The following is an 18996-nucleotide window of genomic DNA, read 5'->3' as shown; positions in this document are numbered from 1 at the left end:
TGCCTGATCTACTTTCTTTATCAATAGCTCCATAGGGTTTAAGGTCAGAAGGGACCATTTGATCATCCAGTCTGACCACCTGTAAAACACAGACCCATGAAATTTCATTCAGTTACCTCTGAATTGAGCAGAAAAACATGTGTGTCACTAAGGCCGGGTCTACACTAGGATTTTATATCATAGAATGACATAGCCAGAGAGTTATAAGGGAACACAAAGAACGGCTAGTCTATCCCCTGACAAGATGCAGGATTTGTTTTGTCTTAGTCTCCAACTGAGACCAAATCCACACCGAGTGGAGGAATGCTATCACATACCATGACCTGCATGTTACACTTCAGATAATATAACCTAACAAAGCATTTGCCTTTTTTGAAACATTTTTCCTAATGTTCAACCTAAACTGCCCTCGTGGCAGTTAAGTCCATTGCTTCTTGTCTTCTCTTCAGTTGTTAAGGAGAACAGTTTTTCTCCCTCCTTGAAATAACCTTTTAGGTATTTGAAAACTGTTATCATGTCCCTACGTCAATCTTTTCTTATTCAGAGTAAACAAATGTAGCTCTTTCAGTCTTCTCTCATAGGTCATGTTTTCTAAACCTTTAATCATCCTTTCCTCCAGTTTTTCCAGATCATTTTGCATGTTTATCCGATTCCCCAAAGATTTGCAATCCCTCCCAACTTGATATCATCTACAAACTTAATAAGTGTACTCTCATGATCACTTTCCCCCAAGTTGCCGTTCACTTTCAAATTCTCAATCAGTTCCTCGTTATATGTCAAAATCAAGTCTAGAACAGCCTCTCTCCTAGTAGGTTTCTCCACTTCTGGAACAAAAAATTATCTCCAATATATTCCAAGATTTGTTAGATAATCTGTGTGCTGGTGTAGACAGCATGAGATGAATTCTTCCATCGACCTCGCTACCACCTCTCTGGGATTACCTGTGCTGAGGGGAGAGCCCTTCCACCTGTGTAAGTAGTGTCTATATTGAAGCTCTGTGGAAGCATGGCTGTGGCATTTCAAGTGTAAACAACCCTTCAAGCAGATCTTCCAGAAAATCATCCAGTCTGGATCTGCCAACATGGGGAATTGGAGAATCCAGCAATTTCCTTCACAGTGTGTCCCAATGGTTAATCACCGTCAGTGCTAAATATTTGGCCCCAATTTTGATCTGTAATTTGCCTGGCTTTCACTTCCAGCCCTTTGGTCTTGTTCACCCTTTGTCTGGTAGATTACAGAGCCCATTATTACGCATGATTTTCTCCCTACAAAAGTCTCCGCTTGATTATCTTTTTGATAAGTTGATCAGATAGACACATTGAAGTCTAACGATCCAGCCTTTGCTCTATCTTTAAATCATTGTAGTGTCTCCTTTTTGCCCACTCTCCAAGTACATCTTTTTTCCAATCTGGACCCCAGAACTGGATGCAGTTTACTTCACCAATGCCATGGGAAGAGGCAAAATCCTTTCTCTGCTCCAACTCACCAACTCATTATTTACCCCTACTAAATCAAATGCCTCTGAGAAATCAAGGTTCATTGTATCAGCATTTTTCCCTGGATCAACCAATGTGCACTCTCATAAAAGGATGAAATCAGGTTTGTTTGACAATATCTGTTTTGCATAAACTCTGTTGGTGACAGGCATTTACATAGCTAGACCTTTTTTTTTTTACTAACCTCATATCACTTTTTCCGTTGTTTCATAACCTAGTCAAATATTTTATAAGAAAATCTTTCCCTTTTTTTTTTTTACTTTACATTTAACACAGGAATTGACATAAAACTTTTCCAGGATTTCTCTTGATGGTAATGTACTTAATAAATTCCTTTTTGTGATTCATAGCCCTGTCAAACATGCAGGTTTCCCAGATATCTTAACTTCCCTTATGAATTTTCTTAACTTGCAATTTCTGTTCTTCGCAATCCATTTCCCCTTTTTCCTCTTTGTTATATATTGCTTTCCCCCACCCCCCACCCCTTGCTGCCTTCACTTTGCCATGGATTAGGATTTTTACCCAAAGTTATTCACTTTGTTGACTAACCCTAATCCTAATAAACTGTTATCAAAGAATTACCAATATGCATTCACATTTTTCTGTTTACATTTTTCCTCCCAATCAGTTTTGCTGATAATTTTCCCCAGGTTTGGGGAATTAGTCCTCTTGGAGCACTAAGTGTCTATCGATAGTACTGGTTGGAACTGTCCATCTGAATGTAAATTAGTTTCATTTTTTATTTTTCTCTCCTATATCATACGCTCTCTTCTTTGTCTCCTGTGCAAACGAAAGAGTCCCAGACTCTTCTATCTGTTTGCATATGTCAGTCTCCCCCATTCTCAAAGCCTGTCTTGGAAATCCCCTTTACATATGCTGTGTCCTTAACAGAGACTGGGTGACCAAAACTGAACATATATCGCCAACATGTTATTCTCCATCCCATATCTTAGAGATCTGAACATTGTTTTGCTTTCTCCACTGCTGCGAATGACAAGCTGCTGTCAATGGCACCCAGGTCTTTCCCCAGAGGTATGTTCTAGTTGGGATGTTTCTCCCAGCACATGTCATCCCAAAAGTTTGTATTTTTCCCATTGGTGATTTTGAGCAACTGGATGAATGGGGAACTCCCTTCAGTATGAACTTCCTATCCTGGTTCTCATGGCATTACGGAACAATGATAGATAACCACTATCCACACTTGTGTTTCCTGCTGGCACCTCTTAAGGTTCTCCACCACAAAGTGTAGGAATTATTAACGCAAGCAGCATAATAAAATTGTGGAATTGGATTTAGCAGGGTCATTTTTCATAGCATTTCTCTGTGAATAATGAAAATGTTATTTTTGCAGTGTGCGTAGAGTGATCAATCTGCTTCTCCCATGAGAACAGCCTCCACTACTGCATGCAGTGTCTCATATTAATGTTGTCTCTCCATGCAGGCATTTCTACTGTGACCATCACCCGAGATCCTGGGAACACACAGGAAGTCAGGGGAGCATACGCTAAATGCAGAAGACACCCTTATGCCCCAGAGTTGGACACTTTCTCCCTTATACCATGTCAGATTCGAACACAACCGACTTCAGCAACCCCTCCACCTTCATCCTACTTGGCATTCCTGGCCTAGAGGCAGCCCATATCTGGATCTCCATTCCCTTCTGTGCTATGTACATCATAGCCGTGTTGGGTAACTTCACCATCCTGTTCATCGTTAAAATGGATCCGAGCCTTCACGGGCCCATGTTCTATTTCCTCTGCATGCTGGCTGTCACCGACCTGGTCATGTCCACATCCACCATACCCAAAATGCTGAGCATTTTCTGGTTCAGTTCCACGGAGATCAGTTTCAGTGCCTGCCTCACCCAGATGTATTTCATTCACTGCTTCTCAGCAATGGAGTCTGGAATCCTTATGGCCATGGCTTTTGATCGCTTTGTGGCCATCTGCCATCCCCTGAGATATTCCACCATCCTGACAAACTCTGTTGTGGCCAAGATAGGCCTGGCTGTGGTGCTGCGCAGTGGCATAATCACATTACCTTATCCCTTCCTGGCAAGGCGGTGGCCATATTGCAGAACCAATATCATCCCCCACTTTTGTTGTGGGCATATAGCTGTGGTGAAGCTGGCCTGTGCTGACTTCAGCATCAGTAGTTACTATGGCCTGTTTGATCTTCTGTCTGTGATTGGAATGGATGTGTTTTTTATCACTGTGTCTTATACTCTGATCCTCAAGGTCATCTTCTGCCTCCCCACAAAATATGCCCAGCTCAAGACTTTTGGGACCTGCATCTCTCATCTTTGTGCCATCTTAGCTTTGTACATACCAGATTTCTTCTCCTCTCTCATGCACAGGTTTGGCCACAATGTGCCCTGGGAATTCCTCGTTCTCATTGCCAGTGTGAACCTGCTGGTGCCCCCCATGCTACACCCCATCATCTATGGGGTGAGAACCAAACAGATGCGGGACAGGCTGCTTCAGCTCTTTACTTATAAAGAGACCTAAATGTTTCCTCCTTGTGCTCTGGCTCTCAGATTGAGCTCCATGCGGAGTTGGCTGGTGCATGATGCTGGGGCCTCTTCCCTGAATCACTTACTGGACAGACAGAGAGATTAAATCCTGTCCTGTCCTAACTGTCCTGTGTCAATGTGATGAACTGGGGAGTCAGATTATGTACACTACACTTGGTTGTGACCTTTCTAATTGCTGTTAGCTAAATGCCTGAAATTACAATCTTGCCCCATCTCTTCTGTCAAGCCTTGACCCTGCTATGCGTCTTCTCCCCAATGCCCTGCTCTCTTCACTAACTCTGTATAGAGAGAGAGAGACCCCATCAGGACTCCTGGGATCTATTTCAGCTCTGGGAGGTGGGTAGGGTATAGTGGGTTGCAGCAGGAGGCAAATATATCTGGGGTCTAATTAAGAAGATCAGAATGGCCACACTGGGTAAAACCAATGGTCCAAGTAGCCCAGTAGCCTGTCTTCTGACAGTGCCCAGTGCCAGGTGCTTCAGAGGGAATGAACAGAATGTGGGAATCAGCCTGTGATTCGTGTGGAGCAGCTCAGCAGAAGGGGAAGAAGCCCTGAGCCTGGGCTATCTCAGATTTATCTGACAGAAGTTCAAGCCTCCAGCCACAGTAGGCACCGCTGGGGGAGGGGAAGAGCCCGGGCTGCCTGGGTAGAATGGCAGAAGAAGCCCTCAGTTCAGGCTGCCCTGAGCCCTTGCCGCAGCCACAGAGCAGAGACAGGTGCTGTGGAGGGAAGAAGTCCTTCTCCTTTGTGTCCCGTCCACCTTCCATACTGCTCCCACCAAGGGTTGTCTCCTTTCCCCTGTCCTTAGATGAACCTTATGTGGTGGGGGTTTTGCCTCCCCTCCTTCACCATTTAGGGGCTGATCTCTTCCTTCTATCTCCCTTTCCGTTTTTGGAGATAGAGATGTGTTGCTCAGCACCACTAGTATAGTCACTGCAATGCTGGTCTTCTCCCTCTTTGCCCGGAGGATCATCATAGGTACAGGACACCATCCCCCACTGTACTGCGGGATGAGCTTCACCGTTTTCTGGTGGACACCTGCGATTTCAAGGGTAAAGTGAAGCTCTCTCTCCTGCATTGGGGAGACTTCTACCTTGTCCTCTTGGTCATGAGGGCTGTTTTGAAGTAGTGGAGGGGAACCAGGAGGTAGGACATCCTGGTCTACCGGTGGGCCCACAACTTCTGTGACAAGCCTTTCAGGTTGGTCAGTGATTGTTGCAAGGCTGAATGGGGTTTCCATGCTCACGAGGATCCTCCTCAGCCCTCAATGTTATGAAGGTTGAAGAAGCCGAAACCCTTTCCTGTACCATAGCTAAGACGAATTCTGTTGCCCAGCTGAGCGTATGTGATCTCTCACACCAAACCAGCAGGCACCCAATATAAGAGTCAAAATGCGATCTTGTAGCAAAAGCACATGTGCAATGTAATGTGAATCACTTGATTCAGTGTGAAATAAGTCTTCTTTTTGTTCTCTAAAATGTTTCTTTTTAAATACTACTCTTCCTTTTTTTCCTCTGGCAGCTACAAATGTTTCTACGCTCCCCCTATCATCTCCATCCCGGAGGGTAGGGCAGATTAGAAGGCAAAAAAAATGCACTTGCAACGAGGTGTTCTCAGTGCTCACGAAGTGCTCCCACACTGAACGAGCTCTGCAGAATGCAGGGAGGCACACAATGGCCGACTCCAGGAAAGCATTAAATGAACGTGATGAGAGGAGGGAGGAGCACGCTGAGAGGAGGCAGGATGCAGTGCTGAGGCTAATGGGGGAGAAAACTGACATGTTCAGGAGTCTGGTGGAGCTGCAGGAAAGGCAGCAGGAGCACAGACTGCCACTGCACCCGCTGTGTAACCATCTGACTTCCTCCCTTAGTTCCATAGCCTCCTCACCCAGATGCCTAAGAACAGGAATGGGGCGGGGGAGGACGGCTACAGGCACTTAGACACTCTACCCCAGAGGACTGCCCAAGCAACAGAGAGCTGGCAGTCAAAAGTTTTGAACTGTAGTGTGGCCTTGTCCTTCTCTCCTCCCCTCATCCACCACCCCACCCGGTGCTTCCCTGCTCACCCACCTGTCCCTGGCTACCTTTTGAGTTTTCCCCCAATTTGTGTGATGAATTAATAAAAAATGCATAATTTGGAAACAACAATGACTTTATTGCCTCTGAAAGTAGTGATCGAAGGTGGGAGGTCAGTTGGCTTACACAGAAGTAGAGTCAACCAAGAGGGCAGGTTTCCATAGACTCATAGACTTTAAGGTCAGAAGGGATCATTATGATCATCTAGTCTGACCTCCTGCACAATGAAGCCACAGAATCTCACCCATCCACTCCTGTAACAAACCCCTAACCTATGTCTGAGTTATTGAAGTCCTCAAATTGTGGTTTGAAGACCTCAAGCTGCAGAGAATCCTCCAGCAAGTGACCCATGCCCCACGCTGCAGAGGAAGGCGAAAAACCTCCAGGGCCTCTGCCAATCTTCCCTGGAGGAAAATTCCTTCCCAACCCCAAATATGGCGATCAGTTAAACCCTGAGCATGTGGGCAGGACTCACCAGCCAGCACCCAGGAAAGAATTCTTTGCAGTAACTTAGATCCCACCCCATCTAACATCCCATCATAGACCACTGGGCATACTTACCTGCTGACAATCAAAGATTATTTGCCAAATTAATTGCCAAAATTAGGCTATCCCATCATACCATCCCCTCCATAAACTTTTCAAGCTTAGTATTGAAGCCAGATATGTCTTTTGCCCCCACTATTTCCCTTGGAAGTCTGTTCCAGAACTTCACTCCTCTAATTGTTAGAAACCTTTGTCTAAATTCAAGTCTAAACTTCATAGTGTCCAGTTTATATCCATTTGTTCTTGTGTCCATATTGGTACAGAGCTTAAATAATTCCTCTCCCTCCCTAGTATTTATCCCTCTGTTATATTTATAAAGAGCAAGCATATTCCCACTCAGTCTTCTTTTGGTTAGGCTAAACAAGCCAAGCTCTTTGAGTCTCCTTTCATAAGACGGTTTTCCATTCCTCAGATCATCCTAGTAGCCCTTCTCTGTACCTGTTCCAGTTTGAATTCATCCTTCCTAAACATGGGAGACCAGAAATGCACACAATACTCCAGATGAGGTCTCACCAGTGCCATGTATAATGGTACTAACACCACCTTATCTTTGCTTGAAATACCTGTCTGTTACAGCTATCCCCCTATTCCATTTTGTTTCTTACAGCTGTCCCCATACACCATTTTGTTTTTGTTCACCTCCTGTGGCCGCCCCTCCCTGGATGTTAAGTTGTTTACCAGGGCCACTGCCTTTCTCAAAGGGAGAGCCCCTTAAGCTGTTTACCAAGAGCCATTGCCCTTCTCAAAGGGATGGCCACTTGTGCTGCGTGCTAAGTGGGACCACTGCCCTGTTCAAAGGGTTGGTCCTGTTATCACTTTGTTGAACCTGGGCTTGGTGTAGGGCAGGCAATGTCCAGAGCTGCAAGACCTATTGTGTTTTTAAGATCCTGGGCATGAGTCATAGGCCTCATGTGCTTTTGAGTCACCTATTGCACAGGACTCTGCCCAGGCATGTCTCTGTGCTCACCTGCAGTTTTTCCCTGTGCCTCCTCCCCTGTGACAGAGGGAGCCTATCAGGATTACTGGTGGGAAACTGCCTGAGTTTGCCTTTAAAAACAGACATTTTTGAAACAAACATCAGAAAGGTTCCTGCATTGCTGCCTGGTCTGATCAGCCAGGGGTTTTGGGGGGTCCTTTCTCTGCTCTCGTTTTATTTTTGAGCATATCCCTGGTTTTTAACCCCTCCCACGAAGAACGAATTGCTGCCTGAGAGATCTCCTGATTATCAAGATCCTACCAAGCAGTCCTTGCTTCTTCTGATGTTGCTGCTGCTTCTACCTTTGCTGCTGCCTTGGGGACTGGTAAGAATCCCTCTGTAAAACTTTCCATACTTTTATTTTATTACTTTAGCTGCTGGCTCTGTTTCCCCAGCACACAGACTCAAGCTAAACCTTGGTCTGTGTCTTAAAACCTCTCTTAAACTCCGCCGCGATTTGCTGCTAAAAATAAGCTTGTGCAGCTGCTAAGCTCTGCTCTGCTTTCAGCTGTATCCACGGCTGCAGCCACCATCCCTTGGCTTCCTTGGGGGCTGCCTTGGGAGCTGTATCCTGGGCACATACCACTCTGCCCTCTGTGACCTCCCCGTAGCATAAGGTGCACCGTAGGTTTTGCTTTTTAGTTTAATAAGTCATAGTTTGCTAAGATTGTAGAGCTTGTAAGTTTCACTGCGTTGTTATAGTTTGCTGTTTTGTTACTCTGTATAGTTGCTTGTCATAGTTTGCTTAGAATTGTGATATTTGTTGTTTTGCCTAGTCCTTGATTAAGATAGATTTTAAAAAGCCATTGCCTGGTTGTATTCTGTACTTGTTTTATTACTTTGTATAAGCTGCTTGTACTTTATATAAGTTTGATTAAATTAGAGGATAGATAAAGTTTTTACTGCTTGAATTCGTCTTCCCGCTGTCCCAACCTCTCCCTGAACTTTCCCGTGTCTGTTTTTCCCCCGCTCCAATCTCCCCCTCTGTGTACTTCTCCGTGTCTCCCTGTTGTAACCCCTTGCTTCCCCCCCCCGTGTATCTTCCCAAACCCTTTGCCGCTTCTTTCCTTTTTTGGGGGGTGTCCCTCCAGCCCTTCCGTACACCTCTCTGCTGCCTCTCCCTGTATCCCCTGTGTTCGTGCCCCCGCTCCTCCGCTGCCCCTCCCCTACCGAAGATCACATCACACTGCTCCGTTTGTCTGCACCCCGCTGCTCCGCAACGTCCCTGAAGTGCTCTCCGCTGCTGCAGCCTGTTTCTTCCCTCAGCCTCTGCCCCTTCTCCACGTGCCTCCCCATCGCTTGCACGTTCAGCGCCCTCCCCTCCTGCTGCTCCCAGACTCCCCTTCAGTGAGCTCCAGCTGCTCTTGTCTCCCGCACCTCCAGCCCGCAGGCCCCTGAAGACTGCTGCTCTGGGCTTCGGAGTCTCTCGCTGCTGCAGCTGCACTCTCCTCTCGTCAGATACCACTAATCACTCACTCCCCTCCCCGCCCCCCCGTTTATTGACCCAGCTTTTAGGTACACTCCTGCTATCACAGCCTCACAACTTAAATCAGAAATTTTCTACATTGCATAATTTCACTTATCACTCATATTGTATTATTGCACTGTGACTCACATTTTACTTGTGGTTATAACACCCCATTAGTTGCCTCTATTTTTCTAATATACTTTGTATACCATTTTTATATAGAAGCTACCATTTTATTTTGCATTTTCTTTTGGTTATGTTTTGCATTCCATACTGTATCTAGAGTTGTTCCTATATAAAGTTAAGTTGCTTATTGACTGTACTGTATCCCACTGTGCTGAACCCCACTTACTGTACCCCACTATTAAAACTCCCTACACTGTTCAATGAGAAGAACCCCCCCCCATCATTCTCTATTGTAAACACCTTATACACCCCATCCCTTCGCATTTCATCGTTAAATTCTCACCACTTCCTTTTCCCTTTAATAAAGAAATTAATTGGCACCCCACCTGTGTGGTAATTGCTCTCTAAGATCCCATATACCTGCAGGCAGGGACAATACCTTGCCTGATGCATCTTAAAACCACATTAGCTTTTTTAATGGCCATATCATATTGGCGGCTCATAGTCATCCTGTGATCAACCAATACTCCAAGATCCTTCTTCTCCTCTGTTACTTCCAATTGATGTGTCCCCAATTTATAACCAAAATTCTTGTTATTAATCCCTAAATGCATGACCCTGCACTTTTCACTATTAAATTTCATCCTATTACTATTACTCCAGTTTACAAGGTCATCCATATCTTCCTGTATGATATCCCGGTCCTTCTCTGTCTTAGTAATACCTCCCAGCTTTGTGTCATCCGCAAACTTTATTAGCACATTCCCACTTTTTGTGCCAAGGTCAGTAATAAAAAGATTAAATAAGATTGGTCCAAAAACCGAACCCTGAGGAACTCCACTAGTAACCTTCTTCCAGCCTGACAGTTCACCTTTCAGTACGACCCGTTGTAGTCTCCCCTTTAACCAGTTCCTTATCCACCTTTCAGTTTTCATACTGATCCCCATCTTTTCCAATTTAACTAGTAATTCCTCATGTGGAACCATATCAAATGCCTTACTGAAATCGAGGTAAATTTAGATTCACTGTGTTTATCTGTTACCTTCTCAAAGAAGGAGATCAGGTTGGTTTGGCACGATCTACCTTTTGTAAAACCATGTTGTATTTTGTCCCAATTACCATTGATCTCAATGTCCTTAACTACTTTCTCCTTCAAAATTTTTTCCAAAACCTTACATACTACAGCTGTCAAACTAACAGGCCTATAGTTACTCGGATCACATTTTTTCCCTTTCTTAAAAATAGGAACTACGTTAGCAATTCTCCAGTCGTAATGTACAACCCCTGAGTTTACTGATTCATTAAAAATTCTTGCTAACGGGCTTGCAATTTCATGTGCCAGTTCCTTTAATATTCTTGGATGAAGATTATCTGGGCCCTCCGATTTCATCCTATTAAGTTGTTAGAGTTTGGCTTCTACCTCGGATGTGGTAATAGCTACCTCCATATCCTCATTCCCATTTGTCATCTTACCATTATCCCTAAGCTCCTCATTAGCCTCATTAAAGACTGAGGCAAAGTATTTGTTTAGATATTGGGCTATGCCTAGATTATCCTTAACCTCCCTTGAGGAGAAACAAAGAGAACTGTCACACCGTAGCCTGGCCAGTCATGAAACTCATTTTCAAAGCTTCTCTGATGTGCAACATGCTCTGCTGTGCTCTTCTAATCACCCTGGCATCTGGCTGTGCATAATCAGCCACCAGGCGATTTACTCAACCTCCCACCCTACCATAAACGTCTCTCCCTTACTCTCACAGATATTGTGACGCACACAGCAAGCAGCAATAACAATGGGAATATTGGTTTCGCTGAGGTCTAACCTAGTCAGTAAACTGTGCCAGCGAGATTTTAAACGTCCAAATGCACATTCTACCATCATTCTTCACTTGCTCAGCCTATAGCTGAACTGCTCCTTACAACTGTCCAGGGTGCCTGTGTACAGCTTCATGAGCCAGGGCATTAAGGGGTAGGCTGAGTCCCCAAGGATAGGCATTTCAACATCAATTTTCTGGTCTGAGAAGTTAGTTCCTTCCTGCAGCTGTTAAAACAGACCAGAGTTCCTGAAGATGTGAGCGTCATGCACCTTTCCTGGCCATCCCACGCTGATGTCAGTGAAACATCCCTTGTGATCCACCGGTGCTTGCAGCACCATTGAAAAGTACCTCTTGCGGTTTACTTACTGGCTGCCATTGGGACTGCAACTGGGTCCCAGCTGACCCAGTGGCAGAATTCTGCACCACTATTAAGGCTGGGATGCAATGGAGTCAGGAAAACCCGCATCCCCCTACCCCTGCCACTGCACCCCTGGAGTGGAAGTCCCCCCTCTCTAGGCTAATGAGCCTGCAATTGTCGACCCTCCAACAGAGATAGAATGGCCAACCCTCTTTCTGCTCTGCTCAGAGTACAGGCCTGAGCCATAGATTTTTTGCTGTCCACCCTGTCTGAGGACTTGGGGATAATAACTATTCCTTTATTGCTCAGCCATCCAAACCCCTCCACACTCCCTGTCCCCTGATCACCCCCTCCCGGAACCCCTGCCCCTGACTGCCTCCCAGGACCTCACCCCCTATCTAAGCATCACTGCTCCCTGTCCTTTGATTGCCCCCTTCCCGACCTCTGCCCCTAACTGCCCCCCAGGACCCCATCCCTTATCTAAGAACCACTGGTCCTTGTCCCCTGACAGGGCCGGCTCCAGGTCCCAGCGTGCCAAGTGCATGCTTGGGGCGGCATGCCGCGGGGGGCGCTCTGCCAGTTGCCGGGAGGGCGGCAGGCAGCTCCAGTGGAGCTCCCACAGGCGTCCCTGCAGATGGTCCACTGGTCCCGCTGCTCCACTTGCGGGAGGTCCACCGGAGCCGTGGGACCGGCGAGCAGCAGAGCGCCCCCCCACGGCGTGCTGCCGTGCTTGGGGCAGTGAAATGCCTAGAGCCGGCCCTGTCCCCTGATCACCCCCTCCAGGGACCCGTGCCCCTAACTGCACCCCAGGATGCCACCCCCTATATAAGCACCACTGCTCCTTGTCCCCTGATTGCCCCCTCCCGGGACCCCTGCCCCTAACCTCCTCCCAGGACGCCACCCCCTATCTAAACACTGCTGCTCCTTGTCCCCTGATTGCTCCTTCCCGGGACCCCTGCCCCTAACTGCCCCCCAGGACCCCACCCCCTATATAAGCCTCCCTTCTCCTTGTCCCCAACTGCCCCCTCCTGAGGCCCCTCCCCAAACTTTCCACCTAGGATCCTACTACCTACCTGTCCCCTAACAACCCCCTGGGACTCCCATGCCTATCCAACTACTGCCTGTCCCTTGATTGCCCCCCAAACCCCTGATCCATCCAACCCCCCTTCTCCCTGCCCCTGACTGCCCCCCTGAACCTCTGCCCCATCCAACCCCCCCCTGCTCCCTGTCCCTTGACTGCCTCCCGGAACACCCTACCCCTTCTCCAATCCCCAGCCCCCTTACTGTGCCACTCAGACTAGCATGCCTGGCTCCACGCAGCTCCAGACACGCTGCTGCATACATGCTGCCGTGCTCCCCCGCAGAGTCCACAGCTGCCCCCACCCCCACCCCCACCTCCACCCCCAGCACCTGCCTTCCAGATTTGAACACCTCAAAATTCAGGAGTGCTCAAGCTCAGTTTGGGCAGCTGTTACTTCATTTCTCCCCAATCAAATATACTGATCCACTGCAACTTGCTGTAGAAAAAGTAGGATAAAATTGACCAAGAAATGCTTCTCAGTGGTTATTAGGACTGGAATTGCTATTTTCAACAGCCATTGCCTTTTGTTTGTTTGTTTGTTTGTTTGTTTGTTTGTTTGTTTGTTTAAAAGGAAGACAGTGATATTGCATTGGCAAATTCCCCATAGGAAGAAAGAGTGGAACAAAAGAATAATAAAGACACATCAACTTTTCCTCATTTATGGAGGACAGTCTTATAATATGCATCCAGATATCCTTCAATCACACAAGCTGAAAATTGTTCCACTTTACTGCAGCTCTGTAACGGTATGGGAACCAATCCTGTCTGTGTTCTGGGCACATCCAAAATTCCTGCTGAATGACCCGCCCTGGGAGCGAGTTACCAGTGACCCAGGGCTGCAGCGGAAGGAGAGTGCAGGCAGGGGTGGGGACAGAGCCCAGAGCTGGGGTGGCAGGAGATGTGGGGGGGGCACTGGAGGGGGGGAAGGGGCGAGCCCAGGGCTGGGGCAGCAGAGGAGTGGGGAGAGGGCACTGGTGGGGAGGAAAGGGGGAAGCCCAGCATTGGGGAGGCATGGGGTATGAGTGAGGGGGGAAGAGCTCAGGGCTGGGGCAGCAGGTGGGTGCAGGGTGAGCTCAGGGCTGGGACAGGGGGCAGCCACAATTTTTTTTTGATTGGGGCAGCAAAAAACCTAGAACTAGGCCTAGCAGTGCATGGGAATCTTCCATCCTAATGTCAGGACTCTGTTGAACCTCATCAGATTTCTTCTGGTCCAATCCTCCAATTTCTCTAGGTCACTCTGGATCGTATCCCTACCCCCCAGCATAGCTACCTCTCCCCTGAGCTTTAAGAGAGGATGTAGATCTGATTAAATAAACTGTTGTTTGTGAAAATGCTAATGACCCTCCTGACAGAGGGGAGGAGGAAATTCTCTGGGCTGGTAAGACACAGGAAGGGGCCATGAAAGAGCTGCTGGGAGAAGACACAACACTTTGCCCAGAGAGCACAGATCGGCATCACAACCCTCTAGGAAAAGTGTTTGCAGTCTGGATCACAGGGAAAGACCAAGGGAGTAGACTTTTTCCTTGAGCATAACCCTGGGGTGGAAAGTAGCTTCAGAGAGGGCTGGACAACATGCAAAGTGCTCTTACATCATGAAATGATCAGACCCTTGAATACCAAGTACTCAGTGATGTCGTTGAACTGAGATCCCTGCTGAAGAGGACACTGAAGGGTAAGGGAAGCCCGTAACTAACCATATGTTAAGGTTCAGGAAGTAGTTGAAAGCCAAAATGTAATTTCAACAAACCACACTGTGGTGTAACAAATATACCTGGAAACTCCTAGCTGTAATAAAAGATCTGATGTTATTGGTAAATATCATGATGGAAAATTAGTTGCTAACAGTAAATCTTATGACAAAAAAAATTAGTACTGATGGTAAACCTATGAAAAAGTGAAGCAGGCATGATTTTTGGGGAAAGCTTTTGGACATACTAGGAGTAATCAACAAGATGCCTAACATGACTATTGCTTGTCAGCTAATACCTGTTCACAGGCTCGAAGCTTGTCATAGGAGAGAAATGATAATATACCTGATCTGCTGTCTGGAGGGGGAAACTGAGGCACAACATCTCATAGCATTGATGAATCCATGTACTGACTTACAACTAGCTGGCAAAACACAGTGATTAACAACACTACACAGAAAGTACCCTGGCCAACTTCTGATATCACTAGGCTCATTTACAAAGTGTTGAAAGGTACACACAAGTTTGGAAGAACACCTGTGGATAACACGACAATGTTTGTAATGCTTGGGAGTTGTATGGTCAAAAAGTAAAGAGAGCTTTGCGCACACTGCTTCTGCATCAGCCAGTGACTAACACTCGTGCAATGAACTAAGGGGGGAAGTGTGACATGCTGTACCCCAAAGCAACACCCTGGCAGCCCCATATTTACCTCGGTGATATGATCATGATGTGATTTTTATAAAGTATATACAATATGTGATGTATTTGTATACATGTATCATTTTTGTACCTAACATTCTGAAAGGATGCAAGGGCATGTGACAGCTCCTGTACTCTGGACTCCATCTGGTGCCTGTACTTTTCTACTAACTGTGCTGAGGGCTTTTGCTTGGAAAAATGAAGCTCCCTCTACATGGCAGAAGCTATAAAATGTGGAAGTGATGTCATCACTTGGCCTCACTCCCCAAACAATTAAACACGAAAGACGTTAGAACCTGGGACTGAACTGGGGCTGTGGTCCCAGACTGAAGGGATTTCTAGCCTGTGTATGGAAGATTGGTGGATTGTTTGTACCATCAGGGTGATACACTGTTTGATTCAAAGCCTGTCTAGTGTATAGAACTTAGATTGTGATGTTGTTTATTTCCCAGATTTCAACTTTGTTCTTTACACTATTACTTATAATCACTTAAACAATCGATCTTCTGTAATTAATAAATCTGGTTTATATTGTTTTCATTTGTACAGGATGTTGTTTGAAACGTAAAAGGGAAATCTGCTCAGGCTGATGTATTGTCCTCTCCACACTAAGGGAGGGGCAGACTGGGAAATAAATTTATACCGGTCAGGCTTTTGGCCAGGGCAAGACAGTACAGCTCTTGGAGAGCTGAGGGGAGCTGGCTGGAGCCTCTCTATTGTTGGTTCATGACTGGCTAGTGAAAACTTTCATGTAACTGTACCTGAGTGTGTCCCTGTCTGTGTCTGGCTGTGTAAGTGCAAGACCGGAGAGGATTGCAGCTTGTCACAGCCTTGCAGTGTGAGATGGGGCCCAGACTGGCATACCAGAGGGCTCGGCTGTCCTGAGGGAATTTCTTCCTCCTCCACAGTGAACAGGCCCTGCAAAAGTGGGAGTCCATTTCCCTGTTGTCATGTGGTCACTTACTGACAGAGAGACCCTGGTTATGGAAGGGAAATCAGGACACTTGAGTTCTATCAGTCAGTATCTGTGTGACCTTGGACAAGCCATGTCTCTCCCCGTGCCTCATTTTACAGATCGGTGAAATGGGGATGGTTCATAGTGACTTTTCTTTGCTAGGTGTTTTGAAGATACATCAATGAAAGCCGCTACACAGTGTAATGATAGTTACTGATGAGAAGTACTGATCTCCGATCCCTTAGCGACAGCCCCATGTGTTTGCTGTAAGTGCTTGTGTCTCCTCATAGTCAACTTACTCTGGATCTCTCTGTCTACTATCTACTCATCTATCCTGAGAATTAGGCATTATCCTTAATTTTCTTTCTCATCAACTATAATTTTTAAACACATACACACAAACGTACATAGCAGCCAACTCCTCTATGACTCAGTGCAGAACCCATGAGATCCCATCCTCCCTTGGGAAAGTTCCTTAATTGCTGTTTACTCCTAAAGCTGGGTAATTAGCATGGAAGTGCAGAGTTGATTGTCTACAGCCTGTTTATACTCAGATCCTCCCTTCCCCTCTAGAGGCTGAGCCAACTCCACTGGGATTACACAGAGCTATATTAGAAACTGTGCACACCATTTGTTGGCTCTCGGCGTGGGATGCTACTTCAGATGCTGGGTTCAGAAAGCTGTGGGACATGGATACCTGGGTAGGATTCCTAGGGAGGACACTTCCGTCTCAGAATTCACAGGTACCCATCTCTTGCTGAGAAGCTCACTTGATCGGCAAACCCTCTGAAACATGAGTGTGGTGGAATAAAGAGGATATCTGTGGTCTTATCCACTCTGCACAACCATGACACATGCCAGGGCCCTTGCCATAAGTAATGAGTTTGCTAAAGAATCATTGGCCAAAAATCAAGTATCAGAGGGGTAGCCGTGTTAGTCTGGATCTGTAAAAGCAGCAAAGAATCCTGTGGCACCTTATAGACTAACAGACATTTTGGAGCGTGAGCTTTCATGGGTGAATACCCACTTCTTCAGATGCATGTCAAGAAGATGCATCTGAAGAAGTGGGTATTCACCCACGAAAGCTCATGCTCCAAAACGTCTGTTAGTCTATAAGGTGCCACAGGATTCTTTGCTGCATTGGCCAAAAAAGTCTCTCTTTTCTATACATCCCTGCTCATTCCACCTCCTAGAGTCCAGCCCGAACCTGGTGCATTTCAGTGGCACAGTGAATCCTTCAGGATGAAAGATGTTAATAGATGTGCAGTACAAGGCCAAATTGTGAGACTACAGCCCATGCTTTTCTCAGGCCCCAGTGAGCCAAAACTCCCCTTGGAGCAAGAACTGAGTACAGATGTCAGAGCCAACTGTGTGTTCATGCACAGACACTGTCACCCCTTCCTCTTGCATTTCATGGTTCTGTTTATTAATGGGGCTGAAGGACAGGGACTGTTACCTGACTTTTATCTGCTGCAAAGCTTGGAGGTGCTAGAGCTCCTCACTAGAACAACAATGAGAATTTTTCAACATGGGTAACACATACTTTCTCCTAGCTTAATTTGAGAACTCAGCTGAATTGTTAGGCCTGAAACTTTCAAATAAAACAATTCTGCTCCATGCAAACACTCAGCATAAGAAAGTTCAGTCCAAACATCAACAATGTGGCAAATTTATAAGCAATTGGAAATGAATTCTTCTAATGGAAGGTGTCAGACAGTCTTGACTACAGGTTATGCCACCAGCACCACCTATAAAGGCCAATCCATTTGCGAATCCCACTTTTCAATGCTCTTCGCTCCAATAATGTTTGTAGCAAAGAAGTTCTACAGGCCAAATAGGATTTATAGTAGCAATTACATTTTCTCAATGTTATATGTTCAGACTTTCAATTTAACTAAATGCTCCCTTGTTCATGTTATGAGATGCATTAAATATAAATACCTGATCTACTTTCTTATCAATAGATCCATAGGGTTTAAGCTCAGAAGGGACCATTTGATCATCCAGTCTGACCTCCTGTAAAAACACAGACCATTAAATTTCACTCAGTTACCTCTGGATTGGGCCAAAAGACATGTGTGTCACTAAGGCTGGGTCTACACTAGGATTTTACATCATAGAATGATAGAGCCATAGAGTTATAAGAGAATGCAAAGGACAGCTAGTCTATCCTCTGACAAGATACAGGGTTTTCTTTTGTCTTAGTCATCTAAGATTGATGGCTATTCACACCTAGCCCACACCTAGTAGAGAAATACTATCATGTTGCATGTTATAATTCTGCTAATATAACAAAACATAGTATTTGCCTTTTTTGAAACATTTTTCCTAATGTCAAACCTAAACCACCCTTGCTGCAATTTAAATCCATTGTTTCTTGTCTTCTCTTCAGATGCTAAGGAGAACACTTTTTCTCCCTCCTTGTAACAATTTTAGGTATTTGAAAATGGTTATCCTTTCCCCCGGCACTCTTCTCTTATTCAGACTAAACAAACCTAGATCTTCCAGTCTTCCCTCATAGGTCGTATTTTCAAGACTCCTAATCATCTTTTTCTCCACTTTTTCCAGATCCATTTGAATGTTTATCTGATTCTCCAAAGACTTGCAACCCCTCCCAACTTAGTATCATCTGCAAATTTAATAAGTTTACACTCTATGCCATGATCTAAATCTTTAATAAAAACATTGAAAAGAACCAGACCCAGAACTGATCCCTGCAAAACCTCACTTGTTATGCCCTTTAAGCCTGACTGGGAACATTCTTTTTCAACCAGTTATGCACACACCTTATTGTAGCTCCATCTAGGTTGTATTCCCCTAGTTTGTTAATGAGAAGATCATGTGAAACTGTATTGAAATCTGTACTAATGTCTAGATATACCACAGCTACTGCTTCCCCACATCCATAGGGCTTGTTACCCTGTCAGAGAAAGCTATCAGGTTGGTTTGACATGATTTGTTCTTGATGAATCCATGCTGACTGTCACTCATCAGTTCATTATCTTCTATTTGTTTGCAAATTGATTCCACGATTATTTGTTCATTATCTTACCTGGTACAGAAGTTAAGCTGACTGGTCTGTAATAGCCTGGGTTTTCCCTTGTTTCCCACTTTATAGACAGGCACTATATGTGCTCTTTTCCAGTCTTCCGGAATCTCCCCTGTCTTCCATCA

The 18996-nt window shown here is 45.7% G+C and overlaps 1 protein-coding gene across 1 annotated transcript; it reads left to right on the top strand.

The window, feature by feature from the left end:
- The first annotated feature begins 3055 nt into the window (after window positions 1–3055).
- LOC127050366 (olfactory receptor 52R1-like) lies at window positions 3056–4003 on the top strand. The gene has a single exon (XM_050952270.1). It carries the CDS (start codon window positions 3056–3058, stop codon window positions 4001–4003), a length of 948 nt encoding a protein of 315 aa, XP_050808227.1.
- The last annotated feature ends 14993 nt before the right edge of the window (window positions 4004–18996 follow it).

This window comes from Gopherus flavomarginatus, chromosome 1 (genome assembly GCF_025201925.1).
Source record: "Gopherus flavomarginatus isolate rGopFla2 chromosome 1, rGopFla2.mat.asm, whole genome shotgun sequence".
Lineage (NCBI taxonomy): Eukaryota > Metazoa > Chordata > Testudines > Testudinidae > Gopherus > Gopherus flavomarginatus.
This window is presented reverse-complemented; position numbering and strand designations above follow the sequence as displayed.